This window comes from Rhinoderma darwinii, chromosome 1 (assembly GCF_050947455.1).
Source record: "Rhinoderma darwinii isolate aRhiDar2 chromosome 1, aRhiDar2.hap1, whole genome shotgun sequence".
NCBI lineage: Eukaryota > Metazoa > Chordata > Amphibia > Anura > Rhinodermatidae > Rhinoderma > Rhinoderma darwinii.
Genome location: NC_134687.1, coordinates 496,493,160 through 496,518,951, shown reverse-complemented (window position 1 = coordinate 496,518,951; position 25,792 = coordinate 496,493,160). Strand labels below are relative to the sequence as shown.

Below are 25,792 nucleotides of genomic sequence, written 5' to 3'. Positions count from 1 at the left end.
ATCCTATTAATTTGTCTGGCAGAAACCTTCCTCATTATGCCTTTATCTGAACGAACCGTCTGTGCTCTGAATCAGCCACAAATCTTTTCACAGTACGATGATCACGCTTAAGTTTTCTTGAAATATCCAATGTTTTCATACCTTGTCCAAGGTATTGCACTATTTCACGCTTTTCGGCAGCAGAGAGATCCTTTTTCTTTCCCATATTGCTTGAAACCTGTGGCCTGCTTAATAATGTGGAACGTACTTCTTAACCCGTTAGTGACCGACCCATAGTGTTTCTACGTCGGTCACTAACTGGCCTTATTCCAATGCCATAGACTTTTTACGTCGCGGCATCGGAATAAGTAAACAGAGCAGGGAGCTGTCAAATCTCCCTGCTCTCAGCTGCCAAGGGCTGGGGGCGTCCCTGCTCGACCGGGTTTGATCGATATAAGTATCGATCTCTCCCGTTTAACCCCTCAGATGCGGTGCTGAATAGCGTGCACCGCATCTGAGTGGTTCTGGAGAGAGGGAAGGAGCTCCGTCTCATCCAACTGACACCCAGCGATAAGATCGCCGAGTGTCTGTTTCTCCGAAGGCAGCCGGGGGCCTAATAAAGGCCCCCAGGTCTGCCTGTGGTGAATGCCTGCTAGGTCATGCCGGAGGCATGACCTAGCAGATGCCTGTCCGTTTTACATGGACAAGCAAAATACACTGCAATACAGAAGTATTGCAGTGTATTATAAATGTGATTGGAGGATCGCATAGTGAAGTCCCCTAGTGGGACTAGTAAAAAAGTGAAAAAAAAATGAAAAACCCACTTTTCCCTCTTACAAACTGCTTTATTATTAACAAACAAAATAAAGTAAAAAAGTGACACATATTTGGTATTGCCGTGTCCATAACGACCCCAACTATAAACTTATTACATCATTTAACCCGCACGGTGAACGTCGTAAAAAATAAAATAAAAAAACATGCAAAAATTGCTGTTTTCTTTGAATCCAGCCTTAAACAAAATGTGATAAAAAGTGATCAAAAAGTCGCATCTACTCCAAAATGGTACCGATAAAAACTACAAGTCGTCCCGCAAAAAAAAAGCCCTCCTACAATTGCATCGGCGAAAAAATAAAAACGTTACGGCTCTTCAAATATGGAGACAAAAACAAATAATTTTGAAAAAAAAGTGTTTTTACTGTGTAAAAGTAGTAAAACATACAAAAACTATACAAATTTGGTATCCTTGCAATCGCAACAACCCGCTGAATAAAGTTATTGTGTTATTTATACCACACGGTAAACAGCGTAAATTTAGGACGCAAAAAAGTGTGTCAAAATTGCTGGTTTTTTTCTATTCCCCCCCCCAAAAAAAGTTAATAAAAGTTAATCAATAAATTCTATCCAAAATGGTGCTATTAAAAATAACAACTTGTCCCGCAAAAAACAAGACCTTATACAGCTACGTCGACGCAAAAATAAAAAGTGTATAGCTCTTTGAATAAGACGATGGAAAAGCGTAAAAAATGGCTTGTTCATTAACGTCTAAAATAGGCTGGTCATTAAGGGGTTAAGTGGTTTTCCTTTGATTGGGCACACCTGGCAAACTAATTATCACAGGTGTCTGAGATTGATTACAATGATCCAAAGAGCCCTAAGGGTATGTTCACACGGCCAAATTTCAGACGTATACGAGGCGTATTTTGCCTCGTTTTACGTCTGGAAATACGTCTCAAATACGTCGTCAAACATCTGCCCATTACTTTCTATGGGTATAATGCTGTATTGTCCACACGACGCGTAATTTTACGCGTCGTACGGCAATTACGACGCGTAAAATTACGCCTCGTAAAAAGAAGTGCAGGACACTTCTTTGGACGTTTTTGGAGCTGTTTTCTCATAGACTCCAATGAAAACAGCTCCAAAAACGGACGTAAAAAACGCCGCGAAAACGGCGTGAAAACGCCGCGAAAAATGCGAGTTGGTAAAAAAACGTCTGAAAAGCAGGGTCTGTTTTCCCTTGAAAACAGCTCTGGATTTTCAGACGTTTTTGTTGACTACGTGTGAACATACCCTAAGGGTATGTTCACACGCTGAGAGGCAGTTACGTGTGAAAAGACAGACTGTTTACAGCTGCCTCGTTTCACACGTAAAAGCTCCTCCTCGTAATTTACGAGGCATCTGAGACGCTCGTAAACCTTGAGCCGTGCTTCATTGATTTCAATGAAGAACGGCTCAAATTACGTGGCAAAGAAGTGCCCTGCACTTCTTTGCCGAGGCAGTAAATTTACGGGTCGTCGTTTGACAGCTGTCAAACGACGACTCGTAAATAACAGGTCGTCTGCACAGTACGTCGGCAAACCCATTCAAATGAATGGGCAGATGTTTGCCGACGTATTGTAGCCATATTTTCAGACGTAAAACGAGGCATAATACGCCTCGTATACGTCTGAAATTTGGCCGTGTGAACATACCCTAAGACACAATAATTAAAAACTAATAATTAAATGTTTATGACACTTAAATCCAATGTGCATAATAATTTGGAACACGGTGTAGATTAAAGTAAGTTGTTTGAAAAGTTAGTGTCCATTCAAAGGTTTACATTATCAGACTAAGGATTTATTATATTTTCAGATATACTAAAGATTGTAATTTTATACTAACATTTGAAGGGGCGGAGACATTGAGGTTTCATTTGAGCACAGGCACATAGATACTAAACTCTAGAGACTTTAACCCCTTGACGCACCATGATGCAACGGTACGTCATGGTGTGGGGGTGATGTTTGGAGTGCGCTCCATATGCTGCGGGTGTCGGCTGTGTTTTACAGCCGACACCCGGGACTAACAGCCGGGAGCAGCGATCAAGCTGTTCCTGGCTGTTTAACCCCTTAAATGCTACAGTCAATCGCGACCGCAGCATCTGAGGCGTGGAGAAGAGGGGGGCAGCTCATCGCCCCCCCGGGGGGTGATGATGGTTATTATGGCAGCCCAGGGTCCTAATGAAGGCCCCTAGGGCTGCCTTCACTCTGCCTCTGTTAAGACATGCCTGTGGCAGGGCTTAACAGATGCCTATAAAAATGACGATATACTGCAATACATTAATATTGCAGTATATTGTACCAGCGATCTAATGATCGGTGGTTCAAGTCCCCTAGGGGAACTAATGAAATGTGTAAAAAGAAGTGATATAAAGTTTTTAGTAGTGCAAAAAAAAAAAGTTTAAAAAAAAACCCCCTTTTCCCATTTTTCCTCTAAAGTAATGTCAAAAATAAAAAAATTCAACAAAATTAGTATTGCTGCATTGCTATTTAACGCGCACGGTGAACGCCATAAAATAATTGTAAACCGCCAAAATCTCAGTTTTTTGGTCACTTTAGCTCCAAAAAAGTCATATGTACTAACGAATGGTGCCATTAAAATCTACAGCTCGTACCGCAAAAAATAAGCCCTCACACCGCTCAATGCACGGAAAAATAAAAAAGTTATGGCTCTCAGAATGTAGTGAAACAAAACTATTTTTTTTTTAACAAAAAGTTTTTTGTTTTTTTAAAGTAGTAAAATATAAAAAAATCTATATAGGTTTGATATCACCATAATCGTATTGAGACACAGAATAAAGTTAAGTTGTTGTTTTTACCACAGGGTGAAAGACGTAAAAACGGAACCCAAAAAATAATGGAGGATTCGCAGTTTTTTCCAATTTCAGCCCGCAAATATATTTTTCAGCTTCCGAGTACATTATATGGTACTTTAAATGCTACTAATAGAAACTACAACTCATCCCGCAAAATATAAGCTCTAACACCATTCTATTGATGGAAAAATAAAGACGTTATGGGTCTTGGAAGGCGGGAAGTGAAAAACGAAAATCTAAAATCTAAAAAATGTCTCGGACCTTAAGAGGTTAATACAGCTGTCCTAATCTGTATTCAATTCAATGGAATCTTCCAAGATCCCCTCAAAAGATAAAAACTTCTAAAAAACTTTTCCCTTACTTACTTCTAGACCATTGTCCAGTAAAAAAAAGTAGTTATTTACCATGATTCCCATTCCTGTTGAGTGCCGTTTGTTGACAATGGTTTTTTTTGGGGGGGGGGGGGTGCTTGTATACTTCTGCTTCCTGCTTAGCCTTAGTTTTACATGATTCTTTGCATTCTGTAAGCAGCGTGCATTTGGATTGTATGTTCATTGGTAAAGGGGAAGAGCCATTTGCCTGCCTCCTGCAATGACTATACAGATCAGCACCTGCAGTGAACAAATGGTATTACACACCAGGGAAAGCACGGGTGTATTTTGAGAATCTAGCCAAGATAGCACATGCACGTTGCCCCGATGTTAAACAGCTACCCCCAGAATCGAAACGTCACTAGTGACGTGCTATATACGAGGCTAGGACTATTGTCTCCTAGCCTTTGTGATTGGTATACAGCACGTCACTAGAGGGAGCAGGAAACGTGATGTCAGAGGTCACGTGATGCGTGGGAAGACTGGAAAACGTAGCTTTGGAAAATGTAAGTAAATTTTGGGGAGGCTAGCTATGGACCACAGATAAAAGTTTAATTTGGAAAACCCCTTTAACAATACCTAACATTTAAAATAATATCCTTTCTTACACATGGGTATCCATAATGCTAAAATTATGGCGGTTCTTCGTTTTGGACAATCACTATGTGGTAGAAGGGTCTCTTGACACTAAGCTGATCATAAAGTGTTCCCCTGCTGAGACCTACAGAGTTCCACTGCAATCTTGGTGAAATTTCCCTGCAGCGCCACCACAGAAGAAATGACACAGTGCCAATTCAAATCAAACGGTTGTCTGTACAATGCAGGTCAAGGACGCACTTTGTAACCACTCTCCACCCTGGCCAAGAGATGAGGATCGTGAACAGAGGATCCCCTCTATTAACTCAGAATCTCCTAATAGGGTATTTGAAAATGGGTTTTCTAAACTGGACAACCCCTTTAAGCTTAAAGGGGTTGTCCAGTTTGGGGGCTGTTTTTTTTATACTGATGACCTATACACAAATTAGGTCATCGGTATATGATTGTTGGGGATCCAACACCTGGAGCCCTCACCGATTAGCTGTCCCAGATGCCTCCGGGCACCAGAAGCTATGCAAGTTGGGTCCTGGAAGCACAAGTCTCCGACCACTGTATAACGGCCGTGAAGAGTTACTGCAGCTCTGCTCCTAATCACTTGAATAGGAGCAGTACTGAAGCACGGTAGTCAGACCCCAACCGATCATATATTGATGACCTGTCCAGGTCATCAGTATAAAAAACAGCCCCCCCACCCCCCAACCCGAACAACCCCTTTAAATACAATGCTTATTTAAATACACAGTCACATTAATTCCATTTTCTTCATTGTACTAAAGAATACTTATAAGACCAGGAAATTTATGTAAAATGTACCTTCATAGTCAGACTAGGGTTATGTATGGGATTATATGACAAGATAAATCTTCTGATTCCAAATCAATTTACTCTTGAAAAGTTAGATTCGGCCAGTTCACAAAATTTTCAGCAAAAAGTGTGGTTTGGACCGAATTAGCTTGAACCGAACCCAAATTTCACCAACAGCCTTAAAACTCATGTATAACATTGCCTGAGAGTTCTAAAAGCCATGCATAACACTCTTAGGTCAGCCAGGAGTGTATCAAAGTACTTTTGAACTGTTTTTAAGGCAAAGTTAAAGTCAAAGCTACGGCAACATGTATGGCTATGGGTAAACGGATGGTAGCCGGTGGTAACTAACAGCTTGTTTAAAAAGACACTGCACTAGCACATTTTTTATGCTTTTTAAAGTTAAGAAAATGACCAAAAATTAGCCCTTCTTGGTGGTGGCAGGTTTTTATACATACACGGTGGTAACAGAAGAAGCAATAGCTTCTTCCAAGCGCTCCAAAAATTATCCCTATTTGGAAGTAACAACAGGTTTTGTGCCTGGAAAGTGAATAAGCAATGGCTTTTTACAAGCTGTCAAAAATTATCCCATTTGGGGAGTAGCAACAGGATTGGCATCCTGGAAAGTGAAGACATTTTTTCTTTACAAGTAAAAAGTCGAGAAAAAAATAAATCCCTTTTTTTAGATCATCTGGTTGACATGTGGTTTTTGTGTAGGCCTGGTAGTAGCAGCAGCAGGGGTGGTGGTAGAATTAGCTGCATTAGCAGCGGCACAGTATAAAACAATGGTTGCGTAGGCCTTGTAGGAACGGGCAGTCAACAGGGGTGATGGACTGGCAGTAGTAGTAGCGAGTGGAAAGCAGAGGTGGTGGTAGAAATAGCTGCATCAGCAACAGCACAGTATAAAACAATGGACAGGACAGGAGATCCTAGTAGGAGCGGGCGCCAGCAGGAGTAGTTAAATAGTGGTAGTAGTAGCGAGTGGACATCAGAGGTGGTGGACTGGTGGTAGTAGTAGCGATTTAACAGCAGCAATGGCAGATCTAGTCAGTGGCATCAGGCACAGGGGTTTTAAAATCATCACCGATGCATGCCTCATTCATTTTAACAAGCATGAGTTTTTCCATGCTTTTGGCCGACAATCTTGCTCGCTTAGGAGTGATGACGCCACCTGCCACACTGAATACCCCCTCTGAAGCTACACTGGATAGTGGACAAGATAATAGACCCATGATAAACTGGGCCAGTTCTTGGCAATGGTTCAATCTGATGACCCAGAATTCCATGGGGTCTGCCGGAGAAAGGGCACATTCTAGGTACCACTGAACCTGCTTGTTCAGGTGGTGATGAACAGCCCTTTGGTGATAATGTGTGTCAGGTCGACATATTGGATGTAAAAACATTGTCATCATGTTCTCCAAACTGAAATGGCTGCTGATGCTGCTACCTGTTGCAGCGGTAGCCCTGGAAGAGGCATTGAAGCATTTGCTAAGCATGGAGCAGAGAGTGACCTCCAGCTCGGACATGCTTATGGCAGGCGTCTGTATTTTAAAGCTGTGGCAAGCTGGATGCATAGCTTCTCTCAATAATAAGCTAATTTTGCCTCCCTCTCGGTAGGCGGAAAGAATTCTCCCATTTTGGTTTTATACCGAGGATCTAAAAGTGTGGCTATCTAGTACTCATCTGTTTGCTTCATGCTAACAATATGGCTGTCAGCGCGCAAGCAACGAAGCATACAGCTCGCCATAGTTTCCGAGGACCCGGTTGGTTCCATCTCTGCCCCATACTGCCATGGTTGTTCATCATCATCATGTTCGTCATTGTCGTCATCATCACTGTCATCATGTTAAGTGTCTGCCTCGTCTCCTATCCTTTTCTTTGATAACTGTACTGATTCCATCTCCAAATCCACTTCCTCCTCAGGTCCTACTTCCTCATCCTCCTACACCTCCTTCTCAACATCCATAGTGCTGCAAGCCAGATGTGATCCTTTTTCCATCCCTTTCTGAATCATCTTTGTGAGCGTTTGCTCCAGAATGAATATCAGGGGCATAACATCGTTCATTCCGCTGTTGTCCCTGCTGACAAATCTTGTCGCCTCTTCAAAGGGCCTCAAAACGCGACATGCATCCCTGATCATCTGCCACTGCCCTAGCTGAAAATTACACTGGCTACAAATACTGCTTGTCTGCTGCATGAAGAAATCATTCACCGCCTTTCGCTGTTTGTACAGACGGTTCAACATGTGTAAGGTGTTGGAATGTTGCAAATCAAGCGTTGTTCAGACAGACCGTTGTGTCGCTGCAAGTCTAGGAGGGCATGCTTAAACGCATAAGAATGGCTAAAGCGAACGCAAACTCTCCTGGACGTGGCCAGCACATCCTTCAAACCAACATGATTTAAGAAACGTGTTACGACCAGATTAATCACTTGTGCCATGTCATGTGATCTAGATGCAGAGTAGCCACAATGTTCTTCCCGTTATCAGCGACCATATTGCCCAGTGGGAGTTTCCGAGGAGACAGCCAGCGTGAGATTTCCTCCTTCATGCAGAGCAGCAACTCCTCCCCTATGAGTCTCAGCAGATGTAATACAGCGTTGTAGCGCTTCACTTTGCACCTATGAAAGGAGGAAGGAGTGTTAGCTATGCTCTGCACAGTCAGGGACAGGAAGACGTCCATTGAGGATGATGTGGAAGAGGAGGAGGATAAGCGCCTGGTTGTCAGTATTAGTAATGCTGGCCTTGTTGTGGTGGTGCATCGTACTGCAAAATATTGACCCAGTGGGCCGTGAAAGACGTACTGTCCCTGCCCATAGTTTCTGCTCCATGTGTCGATGGTGGCGTGCACCTTGCTGCACACCGACAATTGCAAGGAGTGGCCCACCTTCTCCACGACATGATTGTGAAATTCAGGGATGGCTTTCTTGGAGAGGTATTGGAAGCTAGGTTTCCGCCACCTAGGCTGAGCGCACAACATCAGTTGCCTAAAGGCAGTGGACTCAAACAGGTGGTATAGCAACAGGTTCCGTTATGGATAACTGATGGGATGGAGGAGGAGAACTAGATGACAGTGATGATGACAACGAGACTGTACTGCCTGTGGATGAGGCCTGGCTACTAGACAGATGACAGGGATTCAGAGCAGCAGCAGAAAGGTCTTGATCATGTTGTAGGGCAATTTAATTGTCCCACGTGGCCTTGTGATGACGCTCCATGTGCTTACGCAGTAGTTCCTACATTTGTGCCCTGGCCATGCCTTACTTTCAGCTTGCAGATCCGGCACTGTGCCATGTTTTGTTCCTCCGGGAAGGTACAGAATTGCCACACGGCAAAGTACCATAAAGAGCTAGTATTGAACGACCACCCAAGCTCACCCCTCATCTGGCAGGCTTTTTTCTGGAGACTACTCCAGTGGCAGCAGCAGTTATGCAGTCACCTGCTCCTAAGCTGACCATACCAGCAGGTCTAACCCTGGAAAATTTTGCAGATGTTCTGGCCCTACCTGTGCTCACCACTACCATCCTTATCTGACGACATCATCACCACCTCGTTACATGGTTCCTATGTCCAGTCCAAAACCACATTATCATCATAGTCCTCCTCATCATCCCCGCCACTTCTCTCAAGTCTGTTCTAATGTCTCATGGGCTCCTTGCCCCCCTCACCATATCCACCTCCATAACTGCCACTTCCACCACTCCCACTACCACAGATATGTGTCTAGGACACCTCTCCCAACACTTCCGCAACATACTCCAAAAATGTACTGTCCTCAAACAACTCCTAATCATCACTATGTTGTTGAGTATCTTCCTTATCCGTAGCACCCGTGGTGCTGGCTCTTAGGATAAAAGGTGCTGCCCCACTAGGAGGGGATAGTGAAGACAGAGATGATGGAAAGGAAAGGCTTCTATTAGTGTGCCAAGTAACTATAGAGGAGTAGGAATCTACTGAAACCCGTCTTAAAGTCATAGCGTCAGAGTCTTCCTCCTGAGATGACCGAGCACGAGCCAACCAGCCCACAATAGTCAAATCCTCCAAAATAACGCCCACTGGAGAAGATGGACAACTCTGGCTTGCTGATGCTGCTGCTACTACTAGGACTGGTCCTGGGCACATGGCTGGTGCTTTTAGTACGGGGCTTGGGCTCATGCCTGGTGTCGACAGTGCTGGTACTGGCACCAACGTCCTTACTTGCAAAGGACATGGCACGGGTGTTTTTTCCTCTACTCTGTCCTTTCCCACCCGTTCTTTTACCATACATTTTTATTTAAAATATTTAAAACAGACACACAACGCTCTGTGATAACTGCGATTTCTGTATAGTATTTGAAAAAATGCGCACAACAGACTAAAAGATTCAATTTTGTACAGTAAATATTCAGCTGAAATTGATTGGGTGATGAACAGACAAAGAACGATATGTGCACTGCTTTTCAGTGCATTTGCCAATTACTGTACTGAAGTTACTGTACACTAGTTATGAAAATACAGCTTTGCTGTGTGATGTGAATGTGATTTAAGTTTGGACGCAATACACGGTCAGTGAGTGCACAAAAGCCAGTCCAGCCTAGCACAGTAGCAATGATACTGTTCTGTGTATTACACACACACTGTCTGACCCTAGCAGCTAGCTAAGGGGCTGTTCACATTTGCGTTGGATGCAGATTCAGCAGGGATTACCGGAAACAATAGCACAGCATGCTGTGCTATTTTTTCCGGTAACATCACGGACACCCCGACGGAACCTATTGAAGACAATGGGTTCCATCAGCCGCCGGCGGGATCCGTTGTGCAATAGAACAGTTGCTTCCAGTATTCCCTTGTTCTGCTGACAAAGCAGAACAACAGAATACCTCAACGCAGATGTGAACAGCCCCTAACTCTCCCTACAATTTATAGCTTGTTGTTTCACTGTTCTTCTCCTGCTCAGCACTGGTTCTATCTATCTATAAGTTTTGTGGATTGTGTTGTTTACTGTGTATCTCTCTGTCACAGAGATCTTCTTCTTCTCAGATTCTCTGCCCGAAATGGCTGCTGAAGCATGGTGGAAAGCCCTTTATACTGGCTCTGACCTCACCCCTATACTGCCTCCTGATTGGCTGGGAGAGCTGTTTGCAAGACATTATGGGCTGGCCTGTAGTCATGTGATCCTTCGTTCTCCTCCTCCTCTCTGCCATGTGGCAGACACCATCTTTAATATTAGCGATTTTACAAGGTTCGGCTGAAACGAACCACACTAGTACTGTGTTTGCGCCGAACCGAACTTATACCAAAGTTCGGATCGAAACAGAGTTCGGCTGTTTCGGTTCGCTCATCTCCATACAAGATTCTTTCAAAGTAGTAAACAGTGAATTCATCTTCGTAATGTTGTGCAACTCTTATTTTCCTTTTTGTACACCATATGTTATTCGGTTTCTTGTATGCGATAAGATAAGCTTTACCTTTGTAGAAACTGTTATTTCAGGAGGCCCTGTTTGCCTCTCCACAGCTGTGGTTTCCCATTCTATTTTGAAGTGATTAAGAATTTCAATGTGTAAGGCCAGTGCGGCACAATGACTTCAGCAGTGTATTTTGATGTGCAGTCTGTTTTTTGAGGTTTTGCTTTCATGTAATTTATGTCACACAACTTTTCTAAGTTTGAGTCTCACTTCCCTAGCAGTGAATTAAAAAAGTAATGCGAGAATAGTGCAACGGCCTTGGTCCCCATTCCTTTCTATTAAGGCCATACAAAAATTGCTGGTAAGTGACTTAGCGTCACAGTTGCATTGGGTAACATTCCTTTGAACGTCACTCCACAGTCTTTTCTCCTGAAAAGTAGCCCATTTGTCAAAAATAAAGTTTATACCAGTCTTCTATGAAAAATATATATTATATTAATCAATCCAATCTATAGTGTAAGAGACTTTTTTTTACGAAAAGACAAGCACCAGTCACTTGCCGCTGCTGCCAATCGCTGGCCTTGGCGGTCACGTTCCGTTCAGTAATTGGCTGCGGCATATGACCAATGAACAGCATGTGACCACTAAAGGATCTTCCGTAACCAGAGCGGCGGAGAAAGGGACCTCAGTGTTGGACAGGTGGGCACTTCAGGAGGTGAGTATCTGCACTTCAGTGGTGAATTATCTGAGCATTTATTATTTAATTCCATCCCCTGCTGCCAATTTTGAAAATTTTGTTTAACCCCTTTAAATTAAATACAATTCCTATAGTTGTCATAATAAAAAATGATTGACGGTCTACATACGAATTAGGGATTGGGATCTAAAGTGTGAGATTTATCAAGCATGGGGGATGGGTTATGTGAGATATAGACCACTTTGTTTTTACAACCATGTCCTCAGGTCATTGGGGAAAAAGAGGTAAAGTTTTTCCACTTGATCTGCCAGGAAGCTGCAGTATCTACAAGTTGAACATTTGATAAGTGCTTTGGCAGTGAGGTCCGTGTCTGCACTTACTTTTGCAAATAGTCACAAGTAATGTAGCATATTCAATCACATATTATACTTTACCTATATAGGAGTATAATTTCACGTGTACGTATTTTTTGTGTCCCCCATTGTTACGTTCACATATTGCTTAGAATTTGCTTCTAGCATCTGAGGGCCTTAGTATGACAAGTTCTTGCCTATTATATGTCTAAAGCTGGTTATACACATGAGAGAAGAGTGAGCCGAATTCACCGCTATCGAAGGATGCATCTGAAAGGGGGTGTCAGGGGAATTTCAACATGCACAATCTTTTGCACTCACATGAGATAAGTTGCTGAATGTGGTGTCTGGCAGTGGCTTATTACCTTCCCCCCATTAAAATAAACATGCAGGCTCAGTCAAAATACAGTTGGCAGAAATAGCTGTTGGCCAAACAAGCGTTTGGCCGACAATCTACTGTGTATGCGACCTCCCGACCATCCCATGATGGCCAATGTCGTGAGAAATACAACATGCCTGATCCTTTTTTCTTGCTGGATATTATTACCTCTATCAATTTAAATAAACATGCACGCTCAACCGAGCGGAGCCTGCCTGTTTATAGTGCAGTCGGGTGAAATATTGAATATGTATGGTGTATGGCCAGCTTAAGATGACCAGAAACATGAGATATTTGTTTGCAGCTCCAGACAGTTTTCTTCCGTTCTGCATACAATATACTGTTTAACCTATTGAAGCACAATGACGAAACTGTACATCATGGTGCAGGGGTTTAAGTATGGAGCGGGCTCAAAGGCTAAGCCCACTCCATACTCTGCAGCTGACACTTCATGCTAATGGCCAGGAACAGAGAGAGCTCTGATCCTGGCTGTTTAACCACTTAGATGCTGTGGTCAATAGCGACCGCAGCAACTAAGCCGTTAGAAAGGGGGGGTGGCCCCCTCCAACAGCCCATCGCCCCCCCCAAATGCGATTGCGGGGTGCCGACGGTTGTCATGGCAGCCTGGGGGCCTAATGAAGGCCACCATGTCTGACATCTTTCTGCTCCTGTCTTGTAAAAAAAAAATCCCATTTTTCCTCTAAAGTAATGTAAAAAATAAAAATATAAACAAAATTGGTATCGGCGCATCCGTAAAAAATCCAAACTATTACTATATAACATTAATTAACTCGCTTCAAATGTCAGAATCGCTGTTTTTAGGTCACCTTCGCTCTAAAAAAAATTTAATAAATGATCAAAAAGTAGTCTGTAACAAAAAATGGTACCAATAAAAACTACATATCGTCACGCAAAAAATAAGCCCTCTCAGACTGCTCAAAAGATGGAAAAATAAAAACGTTATAGCTCTCAGTATATGTTTACACAAAAGAATTTTTTTAAACAAATAGTTCTTTCTTTGTAAAAGTAGTAGAACATAAATAAAATATATAAATTTAGTATCGCTATAATCGTATTGACAAACAGAATAAAGCTTAGTTGTTATTTTTATCGAACGGTAAAAGCCATAAAAATGAAACCCAAAAAACAATGAAGTAATTGCAGTTTTTTACAAATTCACCCCACAAAGAATTTTTTTTCCGTTTCCCAGCACACTATATGGTACTTCAAATAGTGCCAATAGAAACAATTCCTCACGCAAAAAATAAGCCCTCACACCACTCCGCTGACGGAAAAATAAAAAAGTTATGGCTCTTAGAAGGCGGGGAGTGAAAATCGGAAAAAAAAAATGAGAAATAGCTTGGTCTCTAAGGGGTTAAAGCTGTCCATAAACATTAGTTTACTGGCAGCTTCCACTAAAATTCGCTGGTTCTGAAAAAATATCCCATGTATATGGCTAGATTTGTGTGGTGAATAGGAACCATGTCAGCTATTAGGATAATAAATTTACTTTATTGGTCTGTGATGGATTTTTTTTTTTTAGTACATTCAGTCATATGGAGATATTAGCATATTTAGGCTATGTTCACATATGCGTCAGGGCTCCATTCCGACGTTCCGTCTGAGCCCTGACTCACACAAACGGAAACCATCACCATTAATTTCAATGGTGGCGGATCCGGTGCCAATGGTTTCAGTTTGTCTCCGTTGTGCAAGGGTTCCGTCGTTTTGACGGGATGAATACCGTAGTCGAAACGGAACTTCGGAATGGAGCCCTGACACAGATGCGAACGAAGCCTAAGATATTTTATTTATCCTGCTGTATTTCTATTGGCTTAACATGTAGACACTATCTGTTGTGTTCACTGTAGAACAGAGCTACAGGGCAGTCCCTGCTTTGTTATAAATACTTGGATGTTTTGGAACTGTTGTATATATGGTTCAATTGTCTCTACAGTAATTATTGTTTAACTTTTATTTTGTTTTATGCTGTGGCCCAGATATAACTTTACTAACAGCTGAATAACCATTTCTTCATTTAATTCATTTTCACAGTCCCATGAATAAAAATACCATATAAATCTTGTTTATAATAGTTTAATATAAAAAGGTAAAATTCTACAATGCCCTCCTTTCCTACAAGAGAATTTCACTTGGTTTAGAATTATTATGGGGCAGAAAAAACATCTTCATTTTTCTTGGTTGGAATTATCAGTGCATTATTATATGCAGAGTTTTACAGCTCGTCCCTTGGTGCTTTCAGTGGATAGTGTTGGAACTCCTTTGGGACCTCTTCTCCTTTTTGTGATTTCTTGTAAAATCCCGCTTCATCCAGTATTGCACTAATTTCATCAGCTGTCTTGTTCCTAATCTTAGTCACCTATAAATTATACTCGTAAGTCATTACAATTGAAATGGAGTAGGGAAAATATTTAGAAATAAGATAAATATTAACATTTGACTTTACATATCACAACCCAATATCTCAGTGAGAATGTCCTTAAAATGATCTTCACACTCAGCAACAAACTTAAAATTGAAGAAATTGTTATCAGATGAATAATAAAACATGGTTATGATCAATCTGCCCAATAGTCTAAAATGATAAACTTTTGTCATTCTGGCTCCAACCATTACAGCCAAAACTGAGGATTTGACAAGAAAACTGGGGTGCCACTACTAGAACAGGCATAGTGTAAATAGTAACACTTTGGATCATATATAAAAACTGGTCCAAAAAATATTAAGGAATTATTATCTGGCAGTCAAAAAATAAAATGTACGCCCACTATAAATATTATTATATTACTCCAGCTACCTTCTTTACTTAGACTGCGTAGGTAGGCCACTGGTGCTCTTGGAATCCCTATGTGATGCAATGCTTCAGTCCCTGCACTAGCCATAGCACAGAGTATCATTTGTTTTCCATAGTGTTCCTTTAAGGGTATGTTCACACACACTAATTACGGACGTAATTCGGGCATTTTTGCCCCGAATTACGTCCGAAAAATGCGGCTTGAAAGCGTTGACAAACATCTGCCCATTGAAAGCAATGGGCTGACGTTTGTCTGTTCACACGAGGCGTATATTTACGCGCCGCTGTCAAATGACGGCGCGTAAATAGACGCCCGCGTCAAAGAAGTGACCTGTCACTTCTTGGGGCGTAATTGGAGCCGTTATTAATTGACTCCGATGAAAAGCAGCGCCAATTACGTCCGTAATGGACGCGGCGTTCAAGCGCCTGCACATGCCGTTACGGCTGAAATTACGGGGATGTTTTCAGGCTGAAAACATCCCCGTAATTTCAGCCATTACGGACGCTGCCGTGTGAACATACCCTAATGGTGTAGATGTGTGTAAGAATATCCCACTAGCATCACCATATTTATATAAGGTTTATACACCACATTTCCTCTAAGTTTTTCTCTTAGCTGACAATCTCTGAAAATAAGTCAGAAATGCATTTCATGCATTTAAAGCATGGAACTTTTTCTAGAGCGATTTAAGATATAAAACATTGTAGAGAGGTTTCTCTAAAGGGTTAAATGCACTACCAAACCAGCATTATTAGATTTTACTTCATTTACATTTTGTTTATTATGTACGAAATAAGTAGTATTACAAGTTGTATTACGCTCCCATTGGCACTACTAAAGTGTTCAAACATACCTGACACATTTCATTTAAAGCAATTCTTATTTTTGTCTAAATAGTTCCAAAGTTCTGTGATCATTTATTTCATAAAATATTTTAATAGGGGTTGGAGCTCCGTTCTGTTCTGTTACAAAGCTCCAAATCCTCAGCTTTTCTTCACACAGCCAGAGTTAAATTATAATATTCTGGCCACCTGCAGCTACCACTAAGGGGAGCTTAGGAGCCTACTGAAGACAGATTTATTGAAATCTCTCGTGTACAAACCTTAAGAACCTCGTTTTTATAATTGTAGAAAATGATCTGAGGTTCAATATCATCATTGGAATCATATTCAAGGTTATGACTGGGAAAATGATGTTAAGGGAAACACAAGTTTTGTGATATAGGCCATAGTGCTTGGTTGAAGGGGCTTTATTCTGATACACTATAAAGAATGATGCAGCCACAGGTTAGGTGCCTGACTATAAGTGACAGCAGTGCCTCTGCCTTTGTTTCAAACTAGACCCAGCACATATTTGACTGTGACACGTGGCAGCTAAATTACAGGAGAAATATGTAGAGTTCAAAAAATTATGGTATCCCCAAAGAAACAAAAGGTAAAAGTAAAATTAAAAAAAGGTAAAAATTAAATGACAGTCAATATTGGACGCAGATATAAAGTTTAACAGTAAAAAATATTTTTCTTTTTTATCTATTTTTCACTAAATACCATAAAAGAGAGCAAATACTATGGGCAGATTTAATAATACGCCAGTCCTAATATAAACATCGCTGGAGTAAGACACGGCTAATTTATTAGCGCCTGAAAAGGAGATCTATGCCAGCTCGTAGATTTCAGCTATGCTTTAAGCCAGTTTCTGGGGTAAGTTACAGTAAATTTGTCATGCCGCTTTTTCACTAAGCCCCACCCACTTTTTGGAAAAGTGGGGGAGGCGACGTAAAAATGCTAAAGCCGCAAAACGTGTGCGCAAAAACGGCGTTTTTGTGGAAATTGGGACTTTTCTATGCCAGAAATCTGCCATAGAGTGAATAATAAATTCCCCCCTACATGTGTCAAAAAAGTAAACATATATAAATAAAATAAAGCCCTAGCTGTCATCAAAAAAGACCTAAAATCACTTAATAACCCAGAAAATAAAAAAAAAACACTAAAAAGTGTCAGGTCATTAAGGCTCAAAATACATTCAGATTTAGGGGGTTAATGAAGTTCATAAAATGAACATTCTCATTTTATTTTCTTCCAGTTTCATTTTTTTCATATATACATACCATATATATATATATATATATATATATATATATATATATATATATATATATATATACATGGTATGTATATATTAAAAAAATATGTATATATATTGCAAACGGGCCTATCCATATGATAAGCTTTTTAGATAATCAATGTCAGAGAAGGAATTCTAAAGCTGGTGCAAAACTACAAAGCTTACAGGTATTGTATGGTTTATTAGATTAAATTGAAACTGGTTTTCCACCTTGGCCAATTCCTTTTTTTTGTTTTAGAAGGGTACACCAAAAGTAAGCTGGTCATAGGGTGACCCACTGTTGGCACCCCTGCAATCTGCTGAACTGTGTGTGTAGCGCCACCACAGAGGAACTGAAGCATTACAAAGTGCAAATTGAAATAAACATGTGTAATGCAGGGTCCTCCAGAAAGAGGTTTTTTTTCAATTCGATTTCCAGCTTATTCAAAGAGGTCACGAAAAAGACAATCCCCTCTTTTAACTCAGAATGCCCTAATGGCGTATTTAAAAAAAACAAAACCTTATCTTAATCTTAACTAGATAACCCTTTTAAGTTGTCTTTGCAGAAATTCATCATTCATGCTGCACAATAAGACCCAAAATGTGAACTGTCCTGGGTAACAGCAGGGAACCATGGGAAAGGGGTCCAGAAAGGTGGCAATCACTGGGCTGACAAATATGCTTCCAGTGCCCTACATGTCAGTGAAGAAGACCATAGTTCAATTAAACTGTAAAGAAGCGTAATGTTTCAGAATTTCTCGACCACACTGCGTTCATATATCTATGTGCAATCTATATGAGATATAAAATGAGAAACAGGCTGCAGATACATTTATCAAAGAATTTGTAATAAAAGGATACTATAATCCCCAGATGTTCAGCATGAATTTGTAAAGCTCTGGTTTGCTCTTTATAGCACATCCTACGACACTTGGAGCCTGCAGAAAAAAAAACAAAAAACAAGATTATAGCAAAATCAGGATCTTTTTCCATAAACCTGCGCTAGTATTTTCCATGGTCTGTGTTTGGTATTGCAACTCATCCCCATTCAAGTGAAAGGAGCTATCTGCAATACCAGACACATTTCAAGGACAAAAGTGGCGCTGTTTATGGAAAAAACCTGAATGACCTCATTATTAAACAACCCGTATTTTTTCAATTAATAAAATGTGGGCAATAACTTCTGGGGCGTGGTTTCTGGGAGAAAAAAAAAAACAGATCGAGCTTTCTAATTTTGGAAACCCATTTAACGGTTTTCCCCACAAATGACTTTTAGAAAATGTCAATCAAACATGTCCTTACGCTCAATCAATGGTGGTGATCCTTGCTTAGTTTAAGATCTAATGAGCATCAGTCCCAGTTTTGAGTAAAAGTGGCCATGCATGAGCTATCACCTCTCCGTTGCTCAGTTTATATAGTCAATGACCAAAGATGTGTCCGCACAGAGAAGGCAAAGTGGAGCCAACAGGATAAAAGGTAGCATACCGCTTTCCTAGCACCACTGCAACTTTGTCTAGCAATTCAGCTGTCACAGCAGTTGGATCCCCGGCAACCGAGCATGACACCAATGCTTTTCCTATGACAACTCTTTAAAAAGTCACTGTCATTTCAATAAACATTCCATAAATCAATGGTACACGTGAAAATTAGAAACTTTGAAATATATCTTATTTCAGAAAAATGCCTTTTTCTCCACTTATCAGACTGCTCTCCTCGTCCCCCCGACCTCCTGCTTTGATCATTCATACTCAATTTACTGCTAACATCTGTCTCGAGAGAAGCAGAAATGAGATTGACTATCAGCTTCACTGAGCGATCAGATTATAGATCATAGAAATCTACGGAGGGGGAGTTGGAGGAGAAAGTAGCAGCAGAGAGAGAGAGGCTCAGACACAGAGAGACGCTGCTACTCTTCTAGTAGGTCTTCTACTGTCTCGCCCCAGCGCTGGATTTACAGCAACACTGCCGCGGTGTGTGTGTGTGTGTGTATGTGTGTGTAAGAGAGATAGGGGAGAAGGATCTCCTCTTTTCTTTATGTGCTGTGTATGGGAAACATCATAGCAATTAGAGCTGAGTGCAGGGATAACTGACAATTAGAAATGGAGACTACAGAAGGAAAAACTGCTGACAAATGCAAAAAAAAAGGGCACTTCATAATAGTCTTATATTCTTCGTGAAGTACAAGATAAGATTGATTTTATAAAAAAAAATTTTAAATAATAATTTTATAGACTTATCACTGAAAGTACAACTAAGTAAATTGTTTTGGAGGATCATCATCGAATCTACCCTACTATATAAATGGAATTCAAAATAATAGTATGATAAATATATACTTACAATAACAGTGCCTCTGGCTATTTCAATGTCTTCAATTAGTGTCCTTTCTATTGTGTCAGTGTTGTTATTTGCGTTGACGCAAAGAGTGATGGCGAGGACGCACAGCACTGCTTTAAGAACCATCTTGCTAGATATCACTGAGCAAAATAAAAATGAAGTGTTCCACAGCAGTGTAACATATACAGTAGTAAGAATAAACCATTATGTAAGTAGGGGTGTTTCTATACTGCTAATAATCAGGTTGGGACACCGCATAAACCATGTGATTTTCCTAATACTTTGCAGGTGTTCCACAATCTAATTTTCTCATATGGAATAAGATGCTTTGTCAAGGTCTATTTAAATGCATTTTATTGATCTTAGTTAAATATTACAAAACATATCTGCATTTTTCTCTAACTTCTTGTTCAAATTTGAAAGTATTATTATGTTTTTCTTCTCAAGAAATGAAGTACTAATTTATTCCTCTGTAAGGGCACGTCCAGACGTGTCGGAATTCTCCAGCGGCCGTTTTTTACAGTTGTTTCAATACATTTTTCAGCAAGTTAGTTCAGACGTTGTGGAAAACTCCGCTGCGGACCATAGGCTGCGGTGCAGAATTTTCCCTCCGCAGCATGCACTGCCTGTTGCGGAGAAGAAGCGGAATTTCACTGCGTATTTCAGCCTTTGCAATGCAAAAACTGAAATCTGTGGGAAGTCCGCTGTCTTTTCTGCAATATATAAACAGAAGGAGATTAAAGAGCTAAATAGCCAGATATAGTAAAATTAAGTACCTTTATTAACACATAAATACACATAAAATGTTAAAAAATACAAAAGGACAAAAGGACTCTGTAGTTCCAAAACAGCACAACAGGAGAGACTCCCAGAAGTAGTCCAGGGCAAGATAAACAAACAATCTAGTACAAAGTATGAGACAAGAGCACAAAGTCTAATGGTACGGATGCATAGTTAAATCCTAATGAAAAGTGCAACCTTCACATACAAAGGATAGGGTAAAAAGTGGAGATGAATCACCTGAAAATCAGGTCCACGGACTGAAAAAATCAGGCACTACCCCTCTATTCAAAGAGTCGTCTTACCCATAATGAGTGGCCCGGGAGTGTCGATCGAGTGTGCTGTTGAACCCCAATGCGTGTTTCGCGGTCTGCTTCCTCAAGGGGTGTGACGTCACACCCCTTGAGGAAGCAGACCGCGAAACGCGCGTTGGGGTTCAACAGCACACTCGATCGACACTCCCGGGCCACTCTTTGAATAGAGGGGTAGTGCCTGATTTTTTCAGTCCATGGACCTGATTTTCAGGTGATTCATCTCCACTTTTTACCCTATCCTTTGTATGTGAAGGTTGCACTTTTCATTAGGATTTAACTATGCATCCGTACCATTAGACTTTGTGCCTTTGTCTCATACTTTGTACTTAGATTGTTTGTTTATCTTGCCCTGGACTACTTCTGGGAGTCTCTCCTGTTGTGCTGTTTTGGAACTACAGAGTCCTTTTGTATTTTTTAACATTTTATGTGTATTTATGTGTTAATAAAGGTACTTAATTTTACTATATCTGGCTATTTAGCTCCTTGATCTCCTTCTGTTTATATATGTATCTATAGGAGTTGCCTTTTCTTGGTATTTAGGGAGGATGCTTTAACTACATTGCACCTAGCCCTCTATTATAATTGCCATATGAGCCCATTTTTTGAGTGTTTAGTCTTTTCTGCAATGTCTGAATTACCTGTCAAATATGCAAATGTTGGTGCAGATTCCTTGCGTAATTGCCCCAAATCTGCACCATCATTTGCAGCGGAAAAACTCCGACACGTCTGGACGTGCCCTAATAGTCTTTGATTTTCATAGGACAAGTATGTTGAATAATGTTAAAATAGATTCAGAGAAAGAGTGGAAGCCACGGAAACTTCAGACGAGCCTTGTTAAACTCGTCTGAGCTCAGTCAGTAAAAAACGGACCATTTTGTCATTTGTATCAGTTTGCATCAATTTCTTCTGCGGTAGCCCTTCAGTTTTCAGGTTTTTTTTTTCGCCTGGATGGCATCAGTGTACGTACGTGAGTGCGTGCAAAAATATAGCTTATAGCATAGGGAGAACTGTGAGATATTTCTTGTGCATCTTTTTGCCTTCTGATCATCAGGACTACACTGTTCTTGCTCTACCACCTGGTTTCACTTCTCAAGTGTCTCCAGGCAGCTATCTGTGAAATACGGAATGGAGTGGATAGCGTCTGTATGGCATCCGTTTTTCACGCAGACCCATTGACTAACATGCGTGAAAAATGTACAAAGATAGAGCATGCTGCGATTTTTTTCATTACGGATGGACGGTCTGTGGGAAAAAAACTGATGTCTGAATTGGTCCATTAACTATGATGTGTCAGCAGTGGCCGATTAAGTAGACCATAGGCCCTGGGCCGTTCCACAAACTTGGGCCCCCCTTCTCCACCACCACCCTGCCGTGTCTATATTAAACACCACCTTTCTGTGTGAGCATTGACAAATGGGTGTTACGATTCCCCTTGTCAAAGGGCTGTGTCCCAACATACTGACCGTCTCCAACCATCGCTGACAGTATAACACTGTGTAGGGACACTTCCTCTTGACAATGGGAATGGTAACACGCATTTGTCTATTAGTCCTGGGTACACAGAGATATGTCGAATACAAGGATTACCTGCAACAGGAAAGGTGACAGATCCCCTATAGATCCAGTGACTCACAAGTGACGTCTTCTCTGATGGGAGCCGTTTTCTTTTCTTCTCCATCTGACGCAGACCATTATGGCGACTTCTCCTGATGAGACATCTTTGCCCATCACTGCTGCAGCCATTTCCAGCCTCTATAGAAACACACAAATTTAGACACCAAGGCCCAGGTCCATACATTAAAGCTGTTGTCCGGGCATGGACTGTTTTTTATACTGATGACCTATCGATGTGCCCGGATAACCCCTTTTACTCCGACTAATACATTTGGACCCCAGACTAGATCATAGAATACATACAGACCGCAGACCTTCTAAACTATTGCAGTCCCCAGACCAGACCCCCTAAACAAATACAGACCCCAGAACAAGCACCCTGAATAAACAAAGACCTCAGACCGGACCCCTAAATACAGACCCCAGACCTGACCCCCTACACTAATAATGAACCCAGACCTGACTCCCTTAATACAGACCCCAGACCAGACCCCCTAAACGAATACAGATGCCTAAATAAAGACCCCTAAACTAATAAAGACCCCTAAATACAGACCCCATAAACTAATACAGACCCCAGACCAGACCCCTAAATACAGACCCCAGACCAGACCCCCTAAATACAGACCCCAGACCAGACCCCCTAAATATAGACACAAGACCTCAAACTAATACAGACCCCCTAAATACAGACCCCAGACCTGACCCCTACACTAATAATGACCAAAATAACTGATTCTCTTAAGCAATACAGACCCCAGACCAGACCCCTATTCTAATACAGACCCCAGACCAGACCTCTAAATACACTAAACTAATACAGACTAGAACAGGCCCCCTAAACAGACCCTATAAACTAATACAGACCCCAGACCAGACCCCCTAAATACAGACCACTAATCAAAGACCCCTAAATTAATACAGACCCTAGAACAGGCCCCCTAAATAGATCCTATAAACTAATACAGACCCCAGACCAGACCCCCTAAATACATACCACTAATCAAAGACCCCTAAACTAATACAGACCCTAGAACAGGCCCCCTAAATAGACCCTATAAATTAATACAGACCCCAGACCAGACCCCCTAAATACAGACCCCAGACCTCAAACTAATACAAACCCCCTAAATACCGACGCCAGACCCCTTAAACTAACACAGACCTCTAAATATACAGACCCTAAACCCCTTAAACTGATACAGACCCCAGACCAGACTCCCTAAATACAAACCCCTTAAACTAATACAGACACCAAACCTCCTAAATACAGTCCCCAAACCAGGCACCCTAAATACAGACCCCCCACCAGACCCCCTGAATACAGACACCCTAAATACAGACCCCTTAAACAAATCAATCCCCTTATACTAACATAGCAGCTCTCCTCAGTCTTACCTGTGGAATTTTGCTACTGCTGCTCAAGGTCCTGCAGTCATGTGACCAGCAGGTCTCTAAGCAGTAGTGAGAACTTCAGAGATAAGGTCATGTGACCTTCCTTTTGCAGGACATACACAATGCAGTTTTGTGCGATTTGCGGCAAAATTGCGACAAAACTACAATGTACTTTGGGCGGCCATGGGCCCCCCGGGAGGGAGCCTTGGGCCCCGGCCAGCCGCCCAAAACGCCCTATAATAATCCGCCATTGTGTGTCAGTGTTCAGTCCAGGTGCGGTCCACACTCGGCCAGACAGCACCCAGACATAAAAATCGTTAATCTAAATGATCTTGTGAAAGCATAAAAGTTCTGTAGGGTTCCATTAGCCCATTGGGGGGGGGGGGGTATATGTCAGAATACCTTTTTTTAGGTATGGAGGAGTGTAGTAGTCTACGCTATTACATACATCGGTATACGTTTTTTTAATATTGAAGCGTATTGGGGACATATGCCAAAGTTTAACATACGTCACAGACATCACGGCTCTTTAATAGCTTTTCATGACAGTGGAATTTATCACCCATGAACTATTATGGGATCCATTTAACATCGCCTACGTCATGAAAAGGGTCATAAGAGTTGAGTTCATACTGTATATGTTTAACGAATGATAGGGGCCCCCCCAGAGCAGTTTGCTTGGGGGACACATGGTAGCACAGTCCCATTATTAATTTTTAATTAATGTTTTATTTTGGTACTTGGTTTGTTCCTGCTCTTTCTCCCCTCCTTTTTTATTCCCACAGTGATTCTTACCTTATGAGGTAAATCTCAGGTCAGCTGTATGGAACATACGAGCAGGTTCTGGAATTTTCTGTTTCAATATTGATATATTCTGATTGGAGTTTCAGAATTTATGGCGGGAAGATTTTCCTTTAAATAGGCAAGCGCTCAGCTGTTCAGGTGCCAGTTTTCCCGGACCTTCGGGACCAGCGCCCGCCCTCCCTCCCTGTTTTAATAAAGTTTGATCTTGTCGCAATGTTTTTTTAGATGTGGTATAGTCTCCCAGCTAATGCTGGGTGGACTTGGTCATTTATTTATTGATTCTTTTAAGAGTTATTGGTTTATTAGATTTATTATTGATATTGATATTTTTAGGTTAACATTAATAAACATTGCGTTGTTTTGAAGGGGCCGCAGTGCTCGTACGACCGCTACTTCCCCTTCATTCCGGTCCCTTGCTCACACTGTGAATCCGTGTCGGCGACTCACAGTGTGAGCGCTGCGGTCCCTTCAAAACAGCTGATTGGCAGTGGTCCCGGGATTCGGACCCCGACCCATCAGCTATTGATGGTCTATCCTGAGGATAGGCCATCAATGTTTAGGGACTGGACAACCCCTTTAAGCCTATGATGTAGCAGGCTTAGAGGGCTTATGAGACATGATCATAGATTGTGTGATGCTGTCTGCTGGGCCCTGTATCTAAGCCAATCACATGATATGCATAGATACAGGGCCCATGTGTGATCCTGTCTGATGGGCCCTGTATCTAAGCCAATTACACAATAGGCTTATATACAGGGCCCCAGCAGACAGTAATCTTATACTGTATAAGATTACTGTCTGCTGGGGCCCTGTATCTAAGCATCTTACATAACCACATGGTAAGCTTAGATACAGGGCCCATATGTGATACTGTCTGTTGGACCCTGTAGCTAAGCCTACCACATGGTAGGCTTAGATACAAGGCTCCAGCAGACAGTAATCTTATACTGTATACGATTACTGTCTGCTGGACCCTGTATCTAAGGTTACCTTTTGGTAGGCTTAGATACAGGGTCCAACAGACAGTATCACATATGGGCCCTGTTTCTTTTCTAAGCCTACCACATGTGTTACTAATCGTTTTTTGTATTTGTGTTTTTTTACAGGTTCGGTCGTTGGACTACGTCGGATTCGAGGACTACTTCGATGACAGCTTTTTTTATTATCAATAAAATGGTTAATGAGGGTTGTGTGTTTTTTTTAATTTCAATAAAATATTTTTTCTTTGTCTGTGTTTTTTTTAAACTTTGTTACTACCGCCTTTGTGATAGCTGCGGGCTTAGTGTTATCCGATACAGAGGCTAACACTAACCCCCATTATTACCCTGGTAACCACAGCCACCAGGGGTGTCGGTAAGACTCGGGTACAATCCAGTACTTGACCATCTGTAGTGATGGTCGGATACTGGGGCGGCCGCGGGCTGGGC

At 41.5% G+C, this 25,792-nt stretch overlaps 1 protein-coding gene across 1 annotated transcript; it reads right to left on the bottom strand.

Moving 5' to 3' along the window:
• Window positions 1–14,339: 14,339 nt before the first annotated feature.
• On the bottom strand, window positions 14,340–19,623 carry LOC142744113 (selenoprotein M-like). Its single transcript, XM_075854790.1, has 4 exons — window positions 19,462–19,623; window positions 17,983–18,059; window positions 16,121–16,199; window positions 14,340–14,582 (listed from the first exon to the last, which is right to left on the bottom strand). Exons 1-4 carry the CDS (start codon window positions 19,582–19,584, stop codon window positions 14,439–14,441), a joined length of 423 nt encoding a protein of 140 aa, XP_075710905.1. The 5' UTR covers window positions 19,585–19,623; the 3' UTR covers window positions 14,340–14,438.
• Window positions 19,624–25,792: the final 6,169 nt, after the last annotated feature.